The 17282-nt window shown below is 44.0% G+C and overlaps 1 protein-coding gene across 4 annotated transcripts in view; it reads left to right on the forward strand.

The window, feature by feature from the left end:
- The first annotated feature begins 2291 nt into the window (after window positions 1–2291).
- Window positions 2292–17282, forward strand: part of TCP11L1 (t-complex 11 like 1) — a 34158-nt gene continuing 19167 nt past the window's right edge. Inside the window, exons 1-2 of one of the 4 annotated variants that reach the window (XM_030828651.1) lie at window positions 2292–2649; window positions 6571–6757. In XM_030828651.1, the coding sequence (XP_030684511.1) occupies window positions 6595–6757 (163 nt within the window). In that variant the 5' untranslated portion in view covers window positions 2292–2649; window positions 6571–6594. The other 3 variants (XM_030828654.1, XM_030828652.1, XM_030828653.1) reach the window with 3 other exon arrangements.

The following is a 17282-nucleotide window of genomic DNA, read 5'->3' on the forward strand; positions in this document are numbered from 1 at the left end:
TCCCTGGAGGATAATGAGACTAACTTTGCTCAAAAATCAGTTTGGCCAATCAAATTCTATATAGGTAAATTTAAATTATGAGGAGCATCAATTAAGAAAGTACAGAAACCAGCCTGTAGCATAAAGAGTGGAATGGACTACAGCAAGCAGAGATGTGACAAGAGGGATCCTGTGTGTCCACGAGCAGTAGCCGACCTCTAGAGTGGCTGCCACCTTTCTCCCTCCAAGTCCTATGTCCTTGTAGTGAACTCCCTTTACCTGAATGTAATTTGAATTTCCAGTCCTTGCAGCCAAAGATCAAAATGGAATGTGTCTATATATATTTTTTGAATATTGAAACAGTACAAAACATTAAAAGATTACAAGTGAAATATCCCAAATTAAATCAGTGAATCAGTGATTTTGGTATTGTTGCAGTATCCTCTCCAGGTGAAACTTGAGTATATTCATTCACTTGCTCCTAACCAAGTGAAAATTGGTTATATTAACCTTTTTTTTTTTCTTTTTTTTTGAGATGTAGTCTCGCTCTGTCTCCCAGGCTGGAGTGCAGGGGTGCAATCTTTGCTCACTGCAACCTCTGCCTCCTGGGTTCAAGGGATTCTCCTGCCTCAGCCTCTCCAGTAACTGGGATTACAGGTGCCTGCCACCATGCCCAGCTAATTTTTGTATTTTTAGTAGAGACGGGGTTTTGCCATGTTGGCCAGGCTAGTCTTGAACCCCTGACCTCAGGTGATCCACCCGCCTCAACCTCCCAAAGTGCTAGGATTACAGGCGTGAGCCATTGCGCCCAGCCATATTAATCTTTTAAGGAAAGTAAGGGAGGTGGTTCTAGCATGCTTCCCCAGAGAGCTTTTAAAACTTGTCTGGCATCACCCCCCAGAGTTTTGGATAATAGTTTTCCAACCCCTGCCCCTGAGATTCCAAGTTGTAATCAGGGCTGAAAAACACTAGAGACTTTCTGGTATGAGTTTAGACTCAGAAGAACTGCATGTTTTCTTTGTAGATCTTTTTTTTTTTTTTTAGATGGAATCTCGCTCTGTCACCCAGGCTGGAGTGCAGTGGTGCGATCTCGGCTCACTGCAACCTCTGCTTCCCAGATTCAAGCAATTCTCCTGCCTCAGCCTGCCAAGTAGCTGGGATTACAGGCATGTGCCACCATGGCCGACTAATTTTTTTGTATTTTTAGTAGCGACGAGGTTTCACCATATTGGCCAGGCTGGTCTCGAACTCCTGACCTTCTGATCCACCCACCTCGACCTCCCAAAGTGCTGAGATTACAGGCGTGAGCCACCACGCCCGGCCATTCTTTGTAGATCTTAACAGTTCCATTTAGTTGAGTATCTTAAGGGTTTTTGGTGTTTTTTTCCTCCAAAAAGTGAATCTTCACCAGAGAACTTCTGTTTTTGTCTTTTTCTTTTTTAAAGCAAAGACTTTAATGTGCAAGTTAGTAAATGGTTTGAGGGTCTGGTATTGCACTCGTCCTTCAATATGTTAGCAATAACTACCCACATGTGATCTATTTAGAAGCAGTGTTTGAAAGCACCAATGTCACCCCCATCTGCTTTGTTGTAGTTGTTTTTTTTTTTTTTTTTGAGACGGAGTCTCGGTCTGTCTCCAGGCCAGAGTGCAGTGGTGTGATCTCGGCTCACTGCAACCTCCGCCTCTCAGATTCCAGCGATTCTCCTGCCTCAGCCTCCCGAGTAGCTGGGACTACAGGCGCGCACCACCACGCCCAGCTAATTTTCGTATTTTTAGTAAAGAGGGGGTTTCACCATGTTGGCCAGGATGGTCTCGATCTCTTGACCTCGTGATCCGCCCGCCTCGGCCTCTCAAAGTGCTGGGATCACAGGCGTGAGCCGCTGCGCCCGGACTTTTTTTAAAGCTGAGAAAATGAGAGAAGGGGAATAAATTTTGTGTAGCTACAAAGAGGATGGCAAAATTAAATTTCAAAGAACGGGCGGGGAGGGTTTCCGATGTGGTTGCTTCTTACTCCTTCTTTTGACTGACCCCGCGCCTTCTCCTCCTCCCTTTCTCCTCGCGTCAACCCCCACAGCGGCTGGGATGTGGCGGCGCCATCCGCCTTTCCGTATGGAAACATGGCGCCTTAGGGGCGGGCCATCCCCAGCTTCGAGCCACCGCCAGCTGAGACTCTTCGGCGGGGACTCGGCCGCGCCTCTTGCGTTTCCGTACGGAAACATGGCGCCTCACTGCGTGAGGCGGGCGACTCTTGGCTGGGAGCCACTGCCCACGGAGCCCCCTGAACGGTCATCGGCCACGCTTTCCACCTCTCCCTGAGGAAACACGGCGCCGCCCAGCTGCGAGCCACCGCTTACCGAACCCCTTCGGCAAGCAGGGAAAGACCCGCCCGCCTTTCCGTACGAAGACATGGCGCTGCCCTACATTGGGCTGGCGCCTCCCGGCCAAGAGCAGTCTCCTCCTTCCTGATGCTGAGAAGCGGCCGCTCTGACCGCTGCCCACCCGAGTCGGGCTGGGAGGACCGCCCGCCGCGTGGCGAGGGATGCGGCCTCGGAGGGGCAGAGGCTGAACCGCCCCAGCCTGCCGCACATCCCTGCGGCTTCCGCCGCGGCGCCAGCCCGCGCCTGATTCGCGGCGGGAGCGGCAGGAGGGAGAACGCCGACTCCGTGGCAGGTGAGTGCGGGAGCTGGGGCGGAGGCTGGCGGGGCCCGCCCGGGAGGCGCGCGGTCCAAGTCGCAGGCATCTCTTCGCCTCTTCCCGTCGGATCCCATCCCGGGATGTCGGGGGCCGGCGAGGAAGAGGCGGGGTCCGCGGGCGGGTGGAGCTCACCCCTCGAGGCTGCCCTCTCGGCGCGCCCGCGTCCTCCCCTACTCCCGGCCCTGCCACTCCCTCGCTGGCCTGAACAGCTGTTTACAACGGAATCCGGACGCCGGGCGCGAGTGGAGCTCAGTGCCAGAGGAGGGGATTCCCGGCGCCGGGGGACAGAGCCCCCCTTTTTTTTTCTTTGCCGAAAGACCCTTTCTGCTGGGGAGCCTCTTGTGTCGAGCCTAGGCCCGCGTGCAGCCCCGACGGATGACCGTCTTCTTGGCAAGTGCGAGGATCCTCCTCCCCTCGGCTCTCTTTTTAGACACAGTGGGGGTTGAATGGATGCTCGCGATATAAGCAAATTAAATGGTTCCTGGCCGCATCCTAGAGCCCTTTAATAAGAGTTACCATTTGTAGAAGGCCTGCCGTGCACAATCCCTCGTTTCATCTCCCCCCAAACCGAGCAGGTAGGTAGCTGTATTTTACAGAGGAGGAAACTGAAGTTACACAGCTAGTAAAAAGCCAGAATTGGGGCCCAGGTATGTCTGAAACCAACGCCCAGCCCTCCCACATACAGTGACATCACAGAGATGACGTAGGGATTCATCTCTATCAACAGATACTTGTGGGTGTCTATCTGGGGGATATACGGATGGAGCATAAGTGGGGAATATAACTGGTCCTGGCTCTTAAGAAGTTCGAAATCTAGGTGGAGAATTTTAAAATAAAAACTAGCACTTTTACCATCTGGCCCCAACGCATCTTCCATCGTCACTAGCCACTTCCTTTTCTCACTTTCTTGTGCCTTGGCTTCTGCCTTCTGAGTGAAATGCCCTCCTTTTCACCTCCTCTCCCCCTCCAGACGTGTTTTAACTAGGTGAAATCCTACTCCTTTTAAAGATCAGTTCAGATGTCATCTTTTCTGGGAAGGTTTTCTCAATCTCCTCCCAGGCAGAGTTAGTTTCTTCCTCTGCTGTATTCCCTGGGTAATTTCATAATGCCACTAAGGCTTAAGTTTCATTATGGCTCCTTGTTAGCCTGTCTGCCTCCCCCTCTAGACTATGTATTTGCATCTTTCTATTTAAATCAGCACACTTTGAATTGAATTTAAGGCAGTGACAAATGCCAAATGTCGACTAGCCAGCCCTGCAGGAGTTGAGAAAGGTGCAATCACTGGTGAGGTCCGGGAAGTGTCCTGGGAAGAGACAGGACTTGAACTCAAAAGGATGGGGTTAGTTTACTAAGCTGAGCATTAGAGACCTAGAAATCCTGCCTTTCCTCCTTACTGCACAGAATGAATTACTTCATCCCTCCTGGGCTCCTTCTCAGCATGTGAAGAGGATAAAATTAGAAGCGTTTTGTTTGTCCTTTCTCATAGAATATGCTGGTAATGTTATCCTTTGGATCTTGGAGCATTTCCTGACCCTAATAGGATTTAGGATACAGAGGAGATGGGTGTCTCCAATGGGGTGTTGGAAGCTAAGATGGGTCTAGAATGGGGAAATACATGAAAACAACTTTCATATTAATACAGGCCTGGGCCAGGCGCAGTGGCTCACGCCTGTAATCCCAGCACTTTGGGAGGCTGAGGCGGGTGGATCACTAGAGGTCAGGAGTTCGAGACGAGCCTGGCCAACATAGTGAAACCCCGTCTCTACTAAAAATACAAAAATTAGCGAGGCATGGTGGCGGGCGCCTGTAATCCCAGCTACTGGGGAGGCTGAGGCAGAAGAATCCCTTGAACCTGGGAGGCGGAGGTTGCAGTGAGCTGAGCCGAGATGGTGCCACTGCACTTCAATCTGGGCAACAGTGCAAGGGTCTGTCTCAAAAAAAAAAAAAAAACAGGCCTGAATATTTCAATTCCAGTAACTTCATTCTATTTAATGGAGTTCTCTGAAATTTCACATAATTCTATCAGGTGATTCTTCACCTCTCTCTAAGATGCAGAACACAGTCTGCCAAACACCCTAAATCAGTCGACATTTCTTTTGATCACTTGATTACCTTCCATGTGTGTAAGAAAGTCTAATTAGTGTTTGTGAAAATGTTTTGTGATCTTCAAGTGCTGATGTTACAAATGTTAATTATTTTCAGCAAATGCAGAAACATTGTGGCTTCTCTCCCAGAAACACCTAGGAAAAGGGAGAGTGGAGGAATTGACTAAAACTTTTACTGTAATTAAAACAGGCCTTTTTTTTTTTTTTTTTTTTTTTGACAGCGTCTCCGTCTGTCGCCCAGGCTGGAGTGCAGTGGCGCGATCTTGGCTCACTGCAAGCTCCACCTCCTGGGTTCACGCCATTCTCCTGCTTCAGCCTCCTGAGTATCTGGGACTACAAGCGCCGCCACCACGCCCGGCTAATTTTTTACTATTTTTATTGGAGATGGGGTTTGAGCGTGTTAGCCAGGATGGTCTCGATCTCTTGACCTCGTGATCTGCTTGTTTTAGGCCTGTTTTAGGCTGGGCATGGTGGCTCATGCCGTAATCCCAGCACTTTGGGAGGCTGAGGCAGACCTTTTATTCACTGGCCCAAAGCACAGTGTCAAGTGTTATTGCTATTCTGATCAGCAACTAATAAAAAGCCCACCCAACTGCATACATTATGGTTGTTTTCAGCTTCTTACTCACGATCTTTTTCCTAATTACTGGCAAGAGGGTAATAAAAATATTTGCCCCACACATTCCTCGTTAACACTTCGTAAGATTCTGTTTTCTGTAGGGCACAGTGGCTCATGGCTGTAATCCCAGCACTTTGGGAGACCGAGGCAGGTGGATCACCTGAGGTCAGGAGTTCAAAAGCAGCCTGACCAACATGGTGAAACCCCGTCTCTACTAAAAATACAAAATTAGGCTGGGTGCGGTGGCTCACGCCTGTAATCCCAGCACTTTGGGAGGCCAAGGCAGGCGGATCACGAGGTCAGGAGTTCGAAACCCCCATCTCTCCTAAAAATACAAAAATCAGCCAGGCATGGTGGTGGGCGACTATAATCCCAGCTACTCAGAAGGCTGAGGCAGGACAATCACTTGAAACCGGAAGGCAGAAGTTGCAGTAAACTGAGATCGCGCCACTGCATTCCAGCCTGGACGAAAGAGCGAAACTCTCTCAAAAAAACAAAACAAAACAAAAATTAGCTGGGCGTGGTGGCACCCACCTGTAATTTCAGCTACTTGGGAGGCTGAGGCAGGAGAATTGCTTAAACCTAGCAGGCGGAGGCTGCAGTTAGCTGAGATTGCCCCATTGCACTCCAGCCTGGGCAACAAGAGCAAAACTCCGTCTGAAAAAAAAAAATTCTAGTTTCTATCATCTCTGGGTATCTTATTCACATGATAATATCAAGGAATCAACCCTTTAGCCCAGTGTATTCACTTGTAAGCCCAATTAAAAGCATTATTTCCAAGGAGTTTACCTATCTGTTCTTAGGAATGAAAGTAAAGAATTTAAGATTGAATTACTGAAATAAATAGTAGCAGCAGGCAGTTTAGAGTGTGTCTTCTAATAGTTTAAGGCCCTGTATTCTTGAAACGTGCTACTCAGGAGTAGGACAAAAATATTTCAACTAACTACTACTTGAGATCCAGAAATCTGATAAATTACAAATGACATTTTACAAGTATCTGTGTAGTCATTGAAGTAGAGTATTATAGCTGGATAAGATCTTAGCAAGCTCATTTATTCTACAAACGAGAAAACTGAAACCCAAAGAGATTAAATGATTTGCCCTGAGTCACATTGCTAGTTGGTGACAGAGCTAGAATACTTTTAGTTATTTTTTTGTTTTTTTCTTTCCTAGGAAAGTGAATAAACTTAATTGAGAATGTCTGAAAACCTTGACAAGTCCAATGTAAATGAAGCAGGAAAATCAAAATCCAGTGATTCTGAGCAAGGCCTCGAAGATGCTGTGAAAGGTGCTGATGAAGCCTTACAGAAAGCAATAAAGTCAGACTCCTCCAGCCCGCAAAGAGTGCAGAGACCTCACTGTAAGCAAATTTGACTTTGGTTAGATGCGATATTGTCATTGTTTTCAGGTGACAGTTTTATGAGGCCTCCTTGTGCATGTGGCCGTGAGCTAGGTTCTAATACTATAACATTGCCAATGTAGCATTTAGGAATAATAGCAGTTCCTCAGCTGGCAGCCTAGCTACTTGTGGATTTTCAATTGCATGGGAAATTAACATTTTAGAATAATGTCCAGAATGTTCCTGTCTTTCTCCAGCCTTAGTGACACTCCAGTCTCTGAAGTGCTCTGAGAAATAGGAGGGTGGAGTACAAATTGCAGCTTTTATTGAAAGAGTGTTTGAAAAGTCTGAAGCTAATTCTAGCCAGGACTGTGCTTGTACAGGTTAAAAAAAAATGTGAGTAAGTTCAGCACACCCTAATTCTCTGCCTGGGGGCTTAGTTCCCACAAGCTTGAGGGGATTCAGTTTGTTAAATGTGTGTGGTGAAGTCATTTTAGATCCCTGGCAAGGAGCAAGCCTCTTAAATGAAAGGGTGGCAATATCTTCAGGCATTCCCAGCGGTTGCCTCAACTCACGTCTTTTATGAAGAGTACCTTAAGCATTTTGAAGTGAGTCCAAAAATGCAAGTTTTTAAGAGGGAATGTCATAGTCTAAGAATGTCGGTATTGATGTTATCCCTTTAAATTGTAGATGATCAGTAGTTGTACATATTTGGAAAAAGTACAGACATTTTTGGGTTTTGGGGTGTGTTTGTTCTAAAATGATCAAAGGCCTTCCCAGGCAATTTATTAGTCAACATACTATTCTTCTAGCAAACATTAATGGACCCTATTTTATTCTGATTTATTATCACATAGATTTTAATAAATCAACTATTAGGTCAAATTGTGTCCAAGGAAACATGTTGTTACTAGCACAGTCTATCGTGCGTTTGTTAGGCCTGTCTCCAATATGTGTAGTTAGAAAGCTTCTGTTTTCCTGTCTTTAAAATGAGGAAAATACAATATTTCTTAGGGTAGCAGTAAAGATTAAATGAATTCCTATAAGGCACTTAGAACAGTGCTTCACAGGTAATAAATGCTTAATAAACATTAGTTGTTGTTACTGCTCTTGCTACTAATATTATGTCATCTATTGCATTTAAAGATGCCAGGATTGGCCAGGCATGGTGGCTCATACCGTAATACCAGCACTTTGGGAGGCTGAGGCAGGAAGATCACTTGGGTCCAGGAGTTCAAGACCAGCCTGGGCAACATAATGAGACCCCATCTCTACAAAAAATAAAAATTAGCCATGCATGGTGGCGCATGCCTATAGTCCCAGCTACTTGTGGGGCTGAGGCAGGAGGATGACTTGAGCCTGGGAGGTGGAGGCTGCAGTGAGCCAAGATCGCGCCACTGCACTCCCGTCTGGGTGACAAAGTGAGACCCTGTCTCAAAAAAAAAAAAAAAAAAAAATTAGCTGAGCATGCTGGCACATGGTTGTAGTCCCAGCTACTTGGGAGGTGGGGACAGGAGGATCACTTGAGCTGGGGAAGCCAAGGCTGCAGTGAGTTGTGATCATGTCACCGCACTCCAACCTGGATGACAGAGTAAGACAAGCCTCTCAAGAAAATAAAAATAAAAAAATAAAGAGGCCAGGATTGATTGCTGTAATGTAGATGTATGTGGCTAACATGATAGCTTTACAACCTATAGTTTCTGCTAAAGAAGAACTTTTGGTTTAGGTCTTCTTTAGCAGTCACTCTTTATTGGTTGGTTGGTTGTTGGGATGGCCAGACCCAGTGTGGAGGTGACGAAGTCCGGTGGAATCAAAGGAATGAGAAAAGACAAGTTTAAGAGTGCATAAAGTGGGTCCAGGGGGCCAACGCTAGTATGGAGGCTGCAAAGGACCCGAGCTCTGGAAGTCCGCACTGTTTATTGGTGATCAAACAAAGAAGCAGGTGGTAAGGATGTGGGGGTTGAAAGAAAGCAGTGTATCAAGCGCATGATCTACAGCTGTGACAGTTTCACATTTTCTTTGAAGCATATGGAACATGTTCTGCTACTTGAGATAATGGGAGACATGTTCTTCTAGTTTAAGATACAATAGATCTATGAGCCTAGGAGTGCTAGAAGCAAGAAGCCAGCAAGTCTAGACACATTCCAGAGGCCATGCTCTGAGCCCTGGATTCCATTCAAGCCACAAGGGGTTTTATGCCCTGGGCTTAGATTATGGTGCGGCAGGGCAGCCTTCCACCCTTTAGCACAGAGCTTGGTGTTCCCAAGGCCATGAGGGGTTTTAGACCCTGGACCCCGGACACGTTCCAAGACTCTTTTACATTATATCAGACACGCAAGCCCTGCTTCAGCTTCTCCCAACAGTTGGTTGATTGGTGTTACTTTTTTTAGACAATTTTAACTTTTATAGGTTCAGCCATTCTTTAGTTGATGGCTTCACCTTTGGCATCATGTCAGTCTGATGGCATGATTCCAAATTAATGTCAAACCAGTACTAAGCTACATTATCTGAAATTGTGTGTAGTTATGCCCTTAAGGCAAGAATACTTATCCTGGGACCTATGATCAAGATTTAGGGGATCTAGTAATAACCAAAAAAGTACATCAACATTTGTTTGTATATGCATGTTTTTAGGAATAAGGTCATGGAAGCTTTCATTAAGTTCTCTTAGTGGTCTGTACCAAAATAAGGTTTAAAATCAATGCCCTAAGATATTCCTTTTGGCTGCCTTCCTATTTCTCCTGTAGTACTAGGTAGGTACAGGGCTATAAACCCAAAAGATAAAGCTAAGACCCCATTATTTGGGGATCAGGTAAAGAAGCATTATTGAACACATAGAGCGTAAATAAGGATTTACAAAATATGGAGTGAACAGTTTACAGATGTTTTCCCCAAACTCTATAAATTTGTAGCTACTGAGTTTAAAGTAACTCTAAAATCACATTTGGAATTCTACAAATTAAAACGTAAGTAGGAGAAAGAGAACATTTATTGTTTTAAATTATAACACAGAGTAATACTTTAAGAGTGGAGTTGCTAGACCAGGTGCATTGGCTCACGCCTGTAAGCACTTTGGGAGGCTGAGGCGGGTGAATCACCTGAGGTCAGGAGTTCGAGACCAGCCTGGCCAACGTGGCAAAACCCTGTTTCTACTAAAAATACAAAAATTAGCCAGGGGTGGTGGTGTGTGCCTGTAATCCCAGCTACTTGGGAGGCTGAGGCAGGAGAATCACTTGAACCTGGGAAGCGGAGGTTGCAGTGAACCGAGATTGTACCATTGCACTCCAGCCTGGGTGACAAGAGCGAAACTTCATCTCAAGAAAAAAAAAAAGTGGAATTCTGATGTAACTGATGGCAGAATATTGAAAAAGGAAAAATAGCTGGCTTGTAAAAAATTGATTGGTTACTGATTTGAGGTGGTAATTTGATTGTAAAAGATTATCTGTTCTTTAAACAGAGATCCTTTAAACAGAGTAAGGATCAGTCAACTGTAACTTAACAATGTTTCTCTAAAATTTTCTACTACTTATACTTTAATGCTCTTCTCACAAAATACCCTCTGTTCTAACGTTTAATCACCTAGTTGACCAGTAAAAGATGCTATATTCAGATGACAAACATCAGTTGTTATTCCAGTTAATTAATATCTCCCACTTAGGACCTTCATTTATTGGATCAGGTCCTTGTGAATTTAATTAGTAGATCCCAGTCATCTTTAGATGAATAGAGGACACGAGAACTTATATTTCTAAAGCTCATGACTAGACTTTGAATTATGGTGTCTCTGTATTCAATCAGTCAAATATTTGTTGAGTGCATACTGTATGTCAGGGATCCAGCAGTGAATCAGACACGTATTGTCTGTCCTCATGGAGCTTGTAGGCTAGAGACTAGGAAGACAAATTAACAAGTAGTTTCCATCAACATAGTAAGTACTATGGGTAACCTTTACCCTGGCTTTACTGTACTCATTCTATAGTAGCTGTTTGGGTGACAGTTGCAGTCTTGCCCTCCATAAATGTTCGTCCACTTCTGTGACTACCAGCATCTTTTCAGAGCGTGTAGACATCTCAGGACACCTTAGTAAAGAAAGAGAGTACAACCATTCTAAATTAGAACTTCATTTTATTTTGGAGTCTGTCTGCCAGCCTCTCAAAAGTCATGTTTAACCTAATATGGTTTTCAGTTTCTCTAACAAGGCATCAGTGTGCAAATGCTGTAACAAAATAACAAAATTTAGCAACAACTTTAGCTTTGTATCACATAAGATAAACTCCAGGGTAAGTTACATTATCTTTACTTTTTTTTTTTTTTTTAGACCGGATTGCTCTATGTTGCCCAGGCTGGCCTTGAACTCCTGGGCTCAAGTGATTCACCCACCTCAGCCTACCTAGTAGCTGAGACTACAAGTGTGCACCACCATGTCTGAGTTGACCTTACCATTTTTCATGGCTCTTATTACAACTCAGTTTCTCTTCACAAATTGAGGTGAAGATGTGTTGTCCACCAAATTGCATCTTTATGCAATTTTATGCAATCCTTACCAAGTTTTCATTTATGAAATTGGTAAATTTGAGAACTCTTACAAAACAAAATCCCCACAACCCTATAATTTGTATGCAATGAATAATTCCTCTATATGTACATCGGTAACATGTCCTGATCATATCTTAGAACTGTAGATTTTATCTTTCATGATCAGATACCTGTCATTGATAATTTTGATTTTAAGTAGTCTCTAACTTGGACAGTTCCTGAAAATTTTCTTCTTCCTGATGGTGAGGTTCTTAGTACTTGGTGCAAGCTGTTTTGTTCCAAGTATGCCCAAAACACTGAGAATGTGCTTGTTTAAAATTTGGAGGATTCTTATATTTCATAGCACACCCTGAAGTCTCTTCTTTTTGCATATGGAGAAACACTGACCCTGCAAGATTTAAGTGACTTGTTCAAGGTCATACTCAACAGAGTCCAGAGGAAGTGAAATTTCTTCCTGATTTGCTGCAGCCACTGTGTTTCATGACTAGGCAGCATAGTAACTGTGCCTATTATTAGCCAGATGACTAAAATTGTTGGGAAATAACAAATCCGGCCAGGCGCGGTGGCTCATGCCTGTAATCCCAGCACTTTGGGAGGCCAAGGCAGGTGGATCACCTGAAGTCAGGAATTCAAGACCAGCCTGGCCAAAATGGTGAAACCCTGTCTCTACTAAAAATACAAAAATTAGCTAGGTGTGGTGGCACGCGCCTGTAGTCCCAGCTACTTGGGAGGCTGAGGAAGAAGAATCACTTGAACCCGGAAGGCGGAGGTTGCAGTGAGCCGAGATCGCACCACTGCACTCCAGCCTGGTGACAGAGCAAGACTCCGTCTCAAAAAAAAAAAAATTCACCGAGAGGACTTGATGTGATGTGTTTCTGTTATTTTCATAAATTTCAGATGATAAGACATTGATTACTTTTGAAGGGGTGGCCTGCCCCTCCACAACCTATGGGTGTTTCTCGTCATGTGGTATGAGAGACTGAGAAAAGAAATAAGACACAGAGACAAACTATGAGTTCCCTCAGTATTTATTGATCATTATCTCTACCATCTCCGGGAGGGGGATGTGGCAGGACAATAGGGTAATAGTGGGGAGAGGGTCAGCAGGAAACATGTGAACAAAGGTCTCTGTGTCATAAATAAGTTCAAGGAAAGGTACTGTGCCTTGATGTGCAGGTATACAAACGTCTCGGTGCATTAAAGAGCAGTATTGCCTCCAGCACCTCTCACCTCCAGCCCTAAGGCAGTTTTCTCCTATCTCAGTAAATAGGACATACAATCGGGTTTTACAGGGAGACATTCTGCGGTCCAGGGATGAGCAGGAGACAGATGCCTTCCTCTTAGCTCAACTTCAAAGAGGCCTTCCTCTTTTACTAATCCTCCTCATCACAGACCCTTTACAGGTGTCCGGCTGGGGGACGGTCAGGTCTTTCCCTTCCCACGAGGCCATATCTCAGGCTATCACATGGGAGAAACCTTGGACAATACCTGGCTTTCCTAGGCAGAGGCCCCTGTGGGAGGGCCTTCCGCAGTGTATTGTGTCCCTGGGTACTTGAGATTAGAGAATGATGATGACTTTTAACACGCATACTGCCTTCAAGCACTTTCTTAACCAAGCACATCCTGCATAGCCCTAAATCCATTAAACCTTGAGTCAACAGCACATGTTTCTGCTGCGAGCACAGAGTTGGGACAAGGGTTACAGATTAACAGCATCTCAAGACAGAAGAATTTTTCTCAGTACAAAACAAAATGGAGTCTCTTATGTCTACTTCTTTTTACATAGACACAGTAACAGTCTGATCTCTCTTTCTTTTCCCCACAATTTTTTGCAAAAGCAAGGTTAAAAAACTTGGGAGCCCTAATAATCTCTGAGTTTCTCCTTAAGGAAACTTGGAGTTTTAAGGAGTTTCTCCTTAAGGGAACTTGGTGGAGTTTAATAACACCTGATGCTTGATAATAACACCTGATACTTGATATTGATGTGCCCACAGTGGAAGTTTCATTTTCTGATAACTGGTAACATAAATAATTTTAAAATAAGCATATATTTATACATATGTATATATACAGCAAATCCCTACTGAGCTGGGCGTGCACCTATAGTCCTGGCTACTTGGAGGTTGAAGCCACAATGAGCTGTGATCACCACTCTCCAGTTTGGGCAACAGAATAAGACCCTGTTTCAAAAAACAAATAACAAAAAAACTTTTTATTTTCCTAATAGAGTCTTTCATGGAGTGTACATTTTAAATTTTGATAAAATCCAAATTATCCATTTTTTATTTTATAGTTCGAGCTTTTTGTATCCTATCTAAGAAATCTCTGCCTAATCCAAGATCACAAAGATTTGTATCTGTGATTCTTTTTTTTTCTCACCTATGCTGGAGTGCTGTGGCGGGATCATGGCTCACTGCAACTTCTGCCTCCTGGGCTTAAGCCATCTTCTCACCTCAGCCTCCTGAGTAGCTGAGACTACAGGCACATGCCACCACACCTGGCTAATTGTATTTTTTGTAGAGATGGGGTTTTGCCATGTTGCCCAGGCTGTTCTCAAAACTCCTGGCCTCAAGCAATTTTTGCGCCTTGGCCTCCCAAAGGGCTGGGATTACAGGCATGAGCCACCATGTCCGGCTCTGCAATCCATTTTTAGTTCATTTTTGTTTATCATGTGAGAGAAGGATCTAGAGTAATGAATATTTTTTTTTTTTTTTTTTTGAGACGAAGTCTCACTCTGTTGCCCAGGCTGGAGTGCAGTGGTGCAATCTCAGCTCTCTGCAAGCTTGGCCTCCCAGGTTCATGCCATTCTCCTGCCTCAGCCTCCCAAGTAGCTGGGACTACAGGCGCCTGCCACCATGTCCGGCTAATTTTTTGTATTTTTAGTAGAGATGGGGTTTCACCGTGTTAGCCAGGATGGTCTTGATCTCCTGACCTTGTGATCCGCCCACCTCGGCCTCCCAAAGTGCTGGGATTTCAGGCATGATAGAGTAATTCTTTTACATATAGATACTTAACTGTTGTAGCACCATTTGATTAAAAAAAAACAAAAAAACTATCCTTGCTTTTTTTTGTTTTTTGAGACAGAGTATTGCTCTGTCGCCCCGACTGGAGGGCAGTGGCACAATCTCAGCTCACTGCAACCTCTGTCTCCTGGGCTTAAATGATTTTTAGTAGAGACAGGGTTTCGCCGTGTTGTCCAGGCCGGTCTTGAACTCCTGGCCTCAAGCAATCCACCTGCTTCAGCCTCCCAAAGTGCATGAGCCACCATGCCCGGCCTATCCTTGTCTGTTGACCACATATATACATATGTGTGTGTATATCAGTCTATTTCTGGATTTTCTGCCCTGAATTTCTGTATATCCTTATGCTAAAAATACACTGTCTTGTTGTAGTTTTATAATAAGTCTTGAAATCAGTGTCAGTCCTCTAACTTTATTTTTCCTTTTCAAAATAGTTTTGGCTTTTCGAGGTCTTTTGTGTTTCCATATAAATTTTAGAATTAGTTTGTCAGTTTCAACAAAAATTCTTCTGATTGGGATTGCATTTAACCAATAGATTGATTTGGGGAAAACTGACATCTTAATGATATTCCCATAGAGGGGAACAAGAGACACTGGGGTCTACTGGAGAGTGGGAGGAGGGGGAGGATCAAGAAAAATAATGAGTACTAGACTTAATAAGTGGGCGACAAAATAATCTCTACAACAAGCGCCCGTGACACGAGATTACCTGTATAACAAACCTGCACATGTACGCCTGAACTTAAAAGTTAAAAAAAATTTTTTTAATTGAAAAGATATATTGGGCTTTGATTTTCGATGTTTATTATATTTTAGCAATATCCACAAAGCCAGATTTACTTATTCTGTATTCTTATTCATATTCTTTGGAAATGCTGAGAATGTCGTGAGGAAGAATTTTGAGTTTTCCCAACTTCCCCTTGTGACCAAATAAAGATTTTTACCAGACAGGATATGACCAGCTCTTCGATTTGGTTCCTTTTTTTTTTTTTTCTTTTTTTTGGTGAGCAAAAGGAAAAAGAAGGAAAATAACTTTTCACCAATGTAAGAAGATCTTTTAAACCTGGGCAAACCAGTGACATTACTTATCTAATTTTAAGGCCAGATCTTATCACTATCACACAAAATTAATATATTCATCTTCTAGGCCAGTACTTCTCAAACTGTGGTGTTTGGAGCCATCAGCATCAACTGGAGACTTGTTAGAAATACAGATTCTGGGCCGGCTGCTGTGGCTTACGCCTGTAATCCCAGCACTTTGGGAGGCCGAGGCAGGCGGATCACTTAACTTAAGTTCAGGAGTTCGAGACCAGCCTGGGCAACATGGCGTAACTTGTCTTTAAAAATATAGAAAAAATAACCAGACGTGGTGGCATGTGCCTGTAGTCCCGGCTACTTGGGAGGCTAAAGTGGGAAGATGACTTGAGCCTGAGAGGTTGAGGCTGGGGTGAGCCATGATTGTGCAACTGTACTCCTGTTGGTGACAGAGTAAGACCCTATCTCAAAAAAAAAAGAAAATGGAAAAATAAAAAATGCAGATTCTTTGGCCCTGGTCCAGACCTGCTAAATCAGAAACCCTGAGAGGTGGGCCCAGCAATCTGTTTTCACAAGTCCTCCGTCTGACTCCATTATAGGCTAAAGTTTGAGAATTGCTATCAGAGACTTTTTTATTTTTTTGAGACAGAATCTTGCTCTGTCGCCCAGGCTGGAGTGCAATGGTGTGATCTCCGCTCACTGCAACCTCCACCTCCCAGGTTCAAGCAATCCTTTCGCCTCAGCCTCCCAAGGAGCTGGGATTACAGGCATTCACCACCATGCCCTGCTAATTTTTGTATTTTTAGTAGAGACGAGGTTTCACCATGTTGGCCAGGTGGGTCTTGAACTCCTGACCTCAAGTGGTCCACCTGCCTCGATCTCCCAAAGTGCTGGGATTACAAGTGTGAGCCTGGCCTTATCATAGGCTTTTAAGAGTAAGAATTCCCCTTTGTTCCTTGGTTTAGAACCTTCTTTCCGAACGATCAGTCTCAAGCTTTATCAAAAGAGAAGTATGGACACAAATTTTGAGGCTGTTGCAGCAGTTGATACAGAAGTAAAATCTACAGGACTTGGATAACAGAGCAGGGGAAAGAGAAATCAGAGATGACTCTTTTTCAAAGTTTTTGATTCACTGGATCAGCATTCTAGAAAATTCTTGTGTCACACATCCATTGACCACTGTAGAGCTATCATATTCTGTCACAGTATCCTGTACAAGATAGTGGTTTTAGCATTGTTTAAACAGCACCATCGGCACCCTAAAGGACTTGATGCTATTGTAATTTTTTACAACTTTTTATTTTTATTTTTTTGAGACAGAGTCTTGCTCTGTTACCCAGGCTTGAGTGCAGTGACATGATCATAGCTCACTGCAGGTTCAAACGATCCTCCAGCCTCAATCTCCTGAGTAGCTGGGACTACCAGCATGTACCACCATGCCCAGTTAGTTTTTACATTTTTTTGTAGAGACAAGGTCTCACTATGGTGCCCAGGCTGGTCTGCAACTCCTGGCCTCAAATGATCCTCTTGCCTCGCCCTCCTAAAGTGCTAGCATTACAGGTGTGAACCACTGTGCATAGCCTTGATGCTATTTTAATTTGGGGAGATTCATTTGTGGCAGTGTTAGTGGTAGTGCAAAAGCAAACTGCTAATGGGAGCAAAAGAGAAGATCTTAAATCTGGTGTCTTTTTTTTTTTTTTTCTTTTAGGGTAGACAGGAGGCAGAAAGGTTAGAAAATAAACCCTCAGCATATGGGACAGATGATCATCTGTAACTTAAGTTTTCCTAAGTTTCAATTTACTGTAATTATTTTCCTTTGACCAGTCTTAGTAAACACCAGATGTTTTGAGTATTAATAAATGATCTCTGCTTTTAGGATTCAAGGGTAAAAAATGAATATGAAGTAACATTCTGTTGCTGTTTGAAAATGCCAGAACATTTTAATAGAGGCAATA

The sequence above is a fragment of the Nomascus leucogenys genome, chromosome 15, assembly GCF_006542625.1.
Source record: "Nomascus leucogenys isolate Asia chromosome 15, Asia_NLE_v1, whole genome shotgun sequence".
NCBI lineage: Eukaryota > Metazoa > Chordata > Mammalia > Primates > Hylobatidae > Nomascus > Nomascus leucogenys.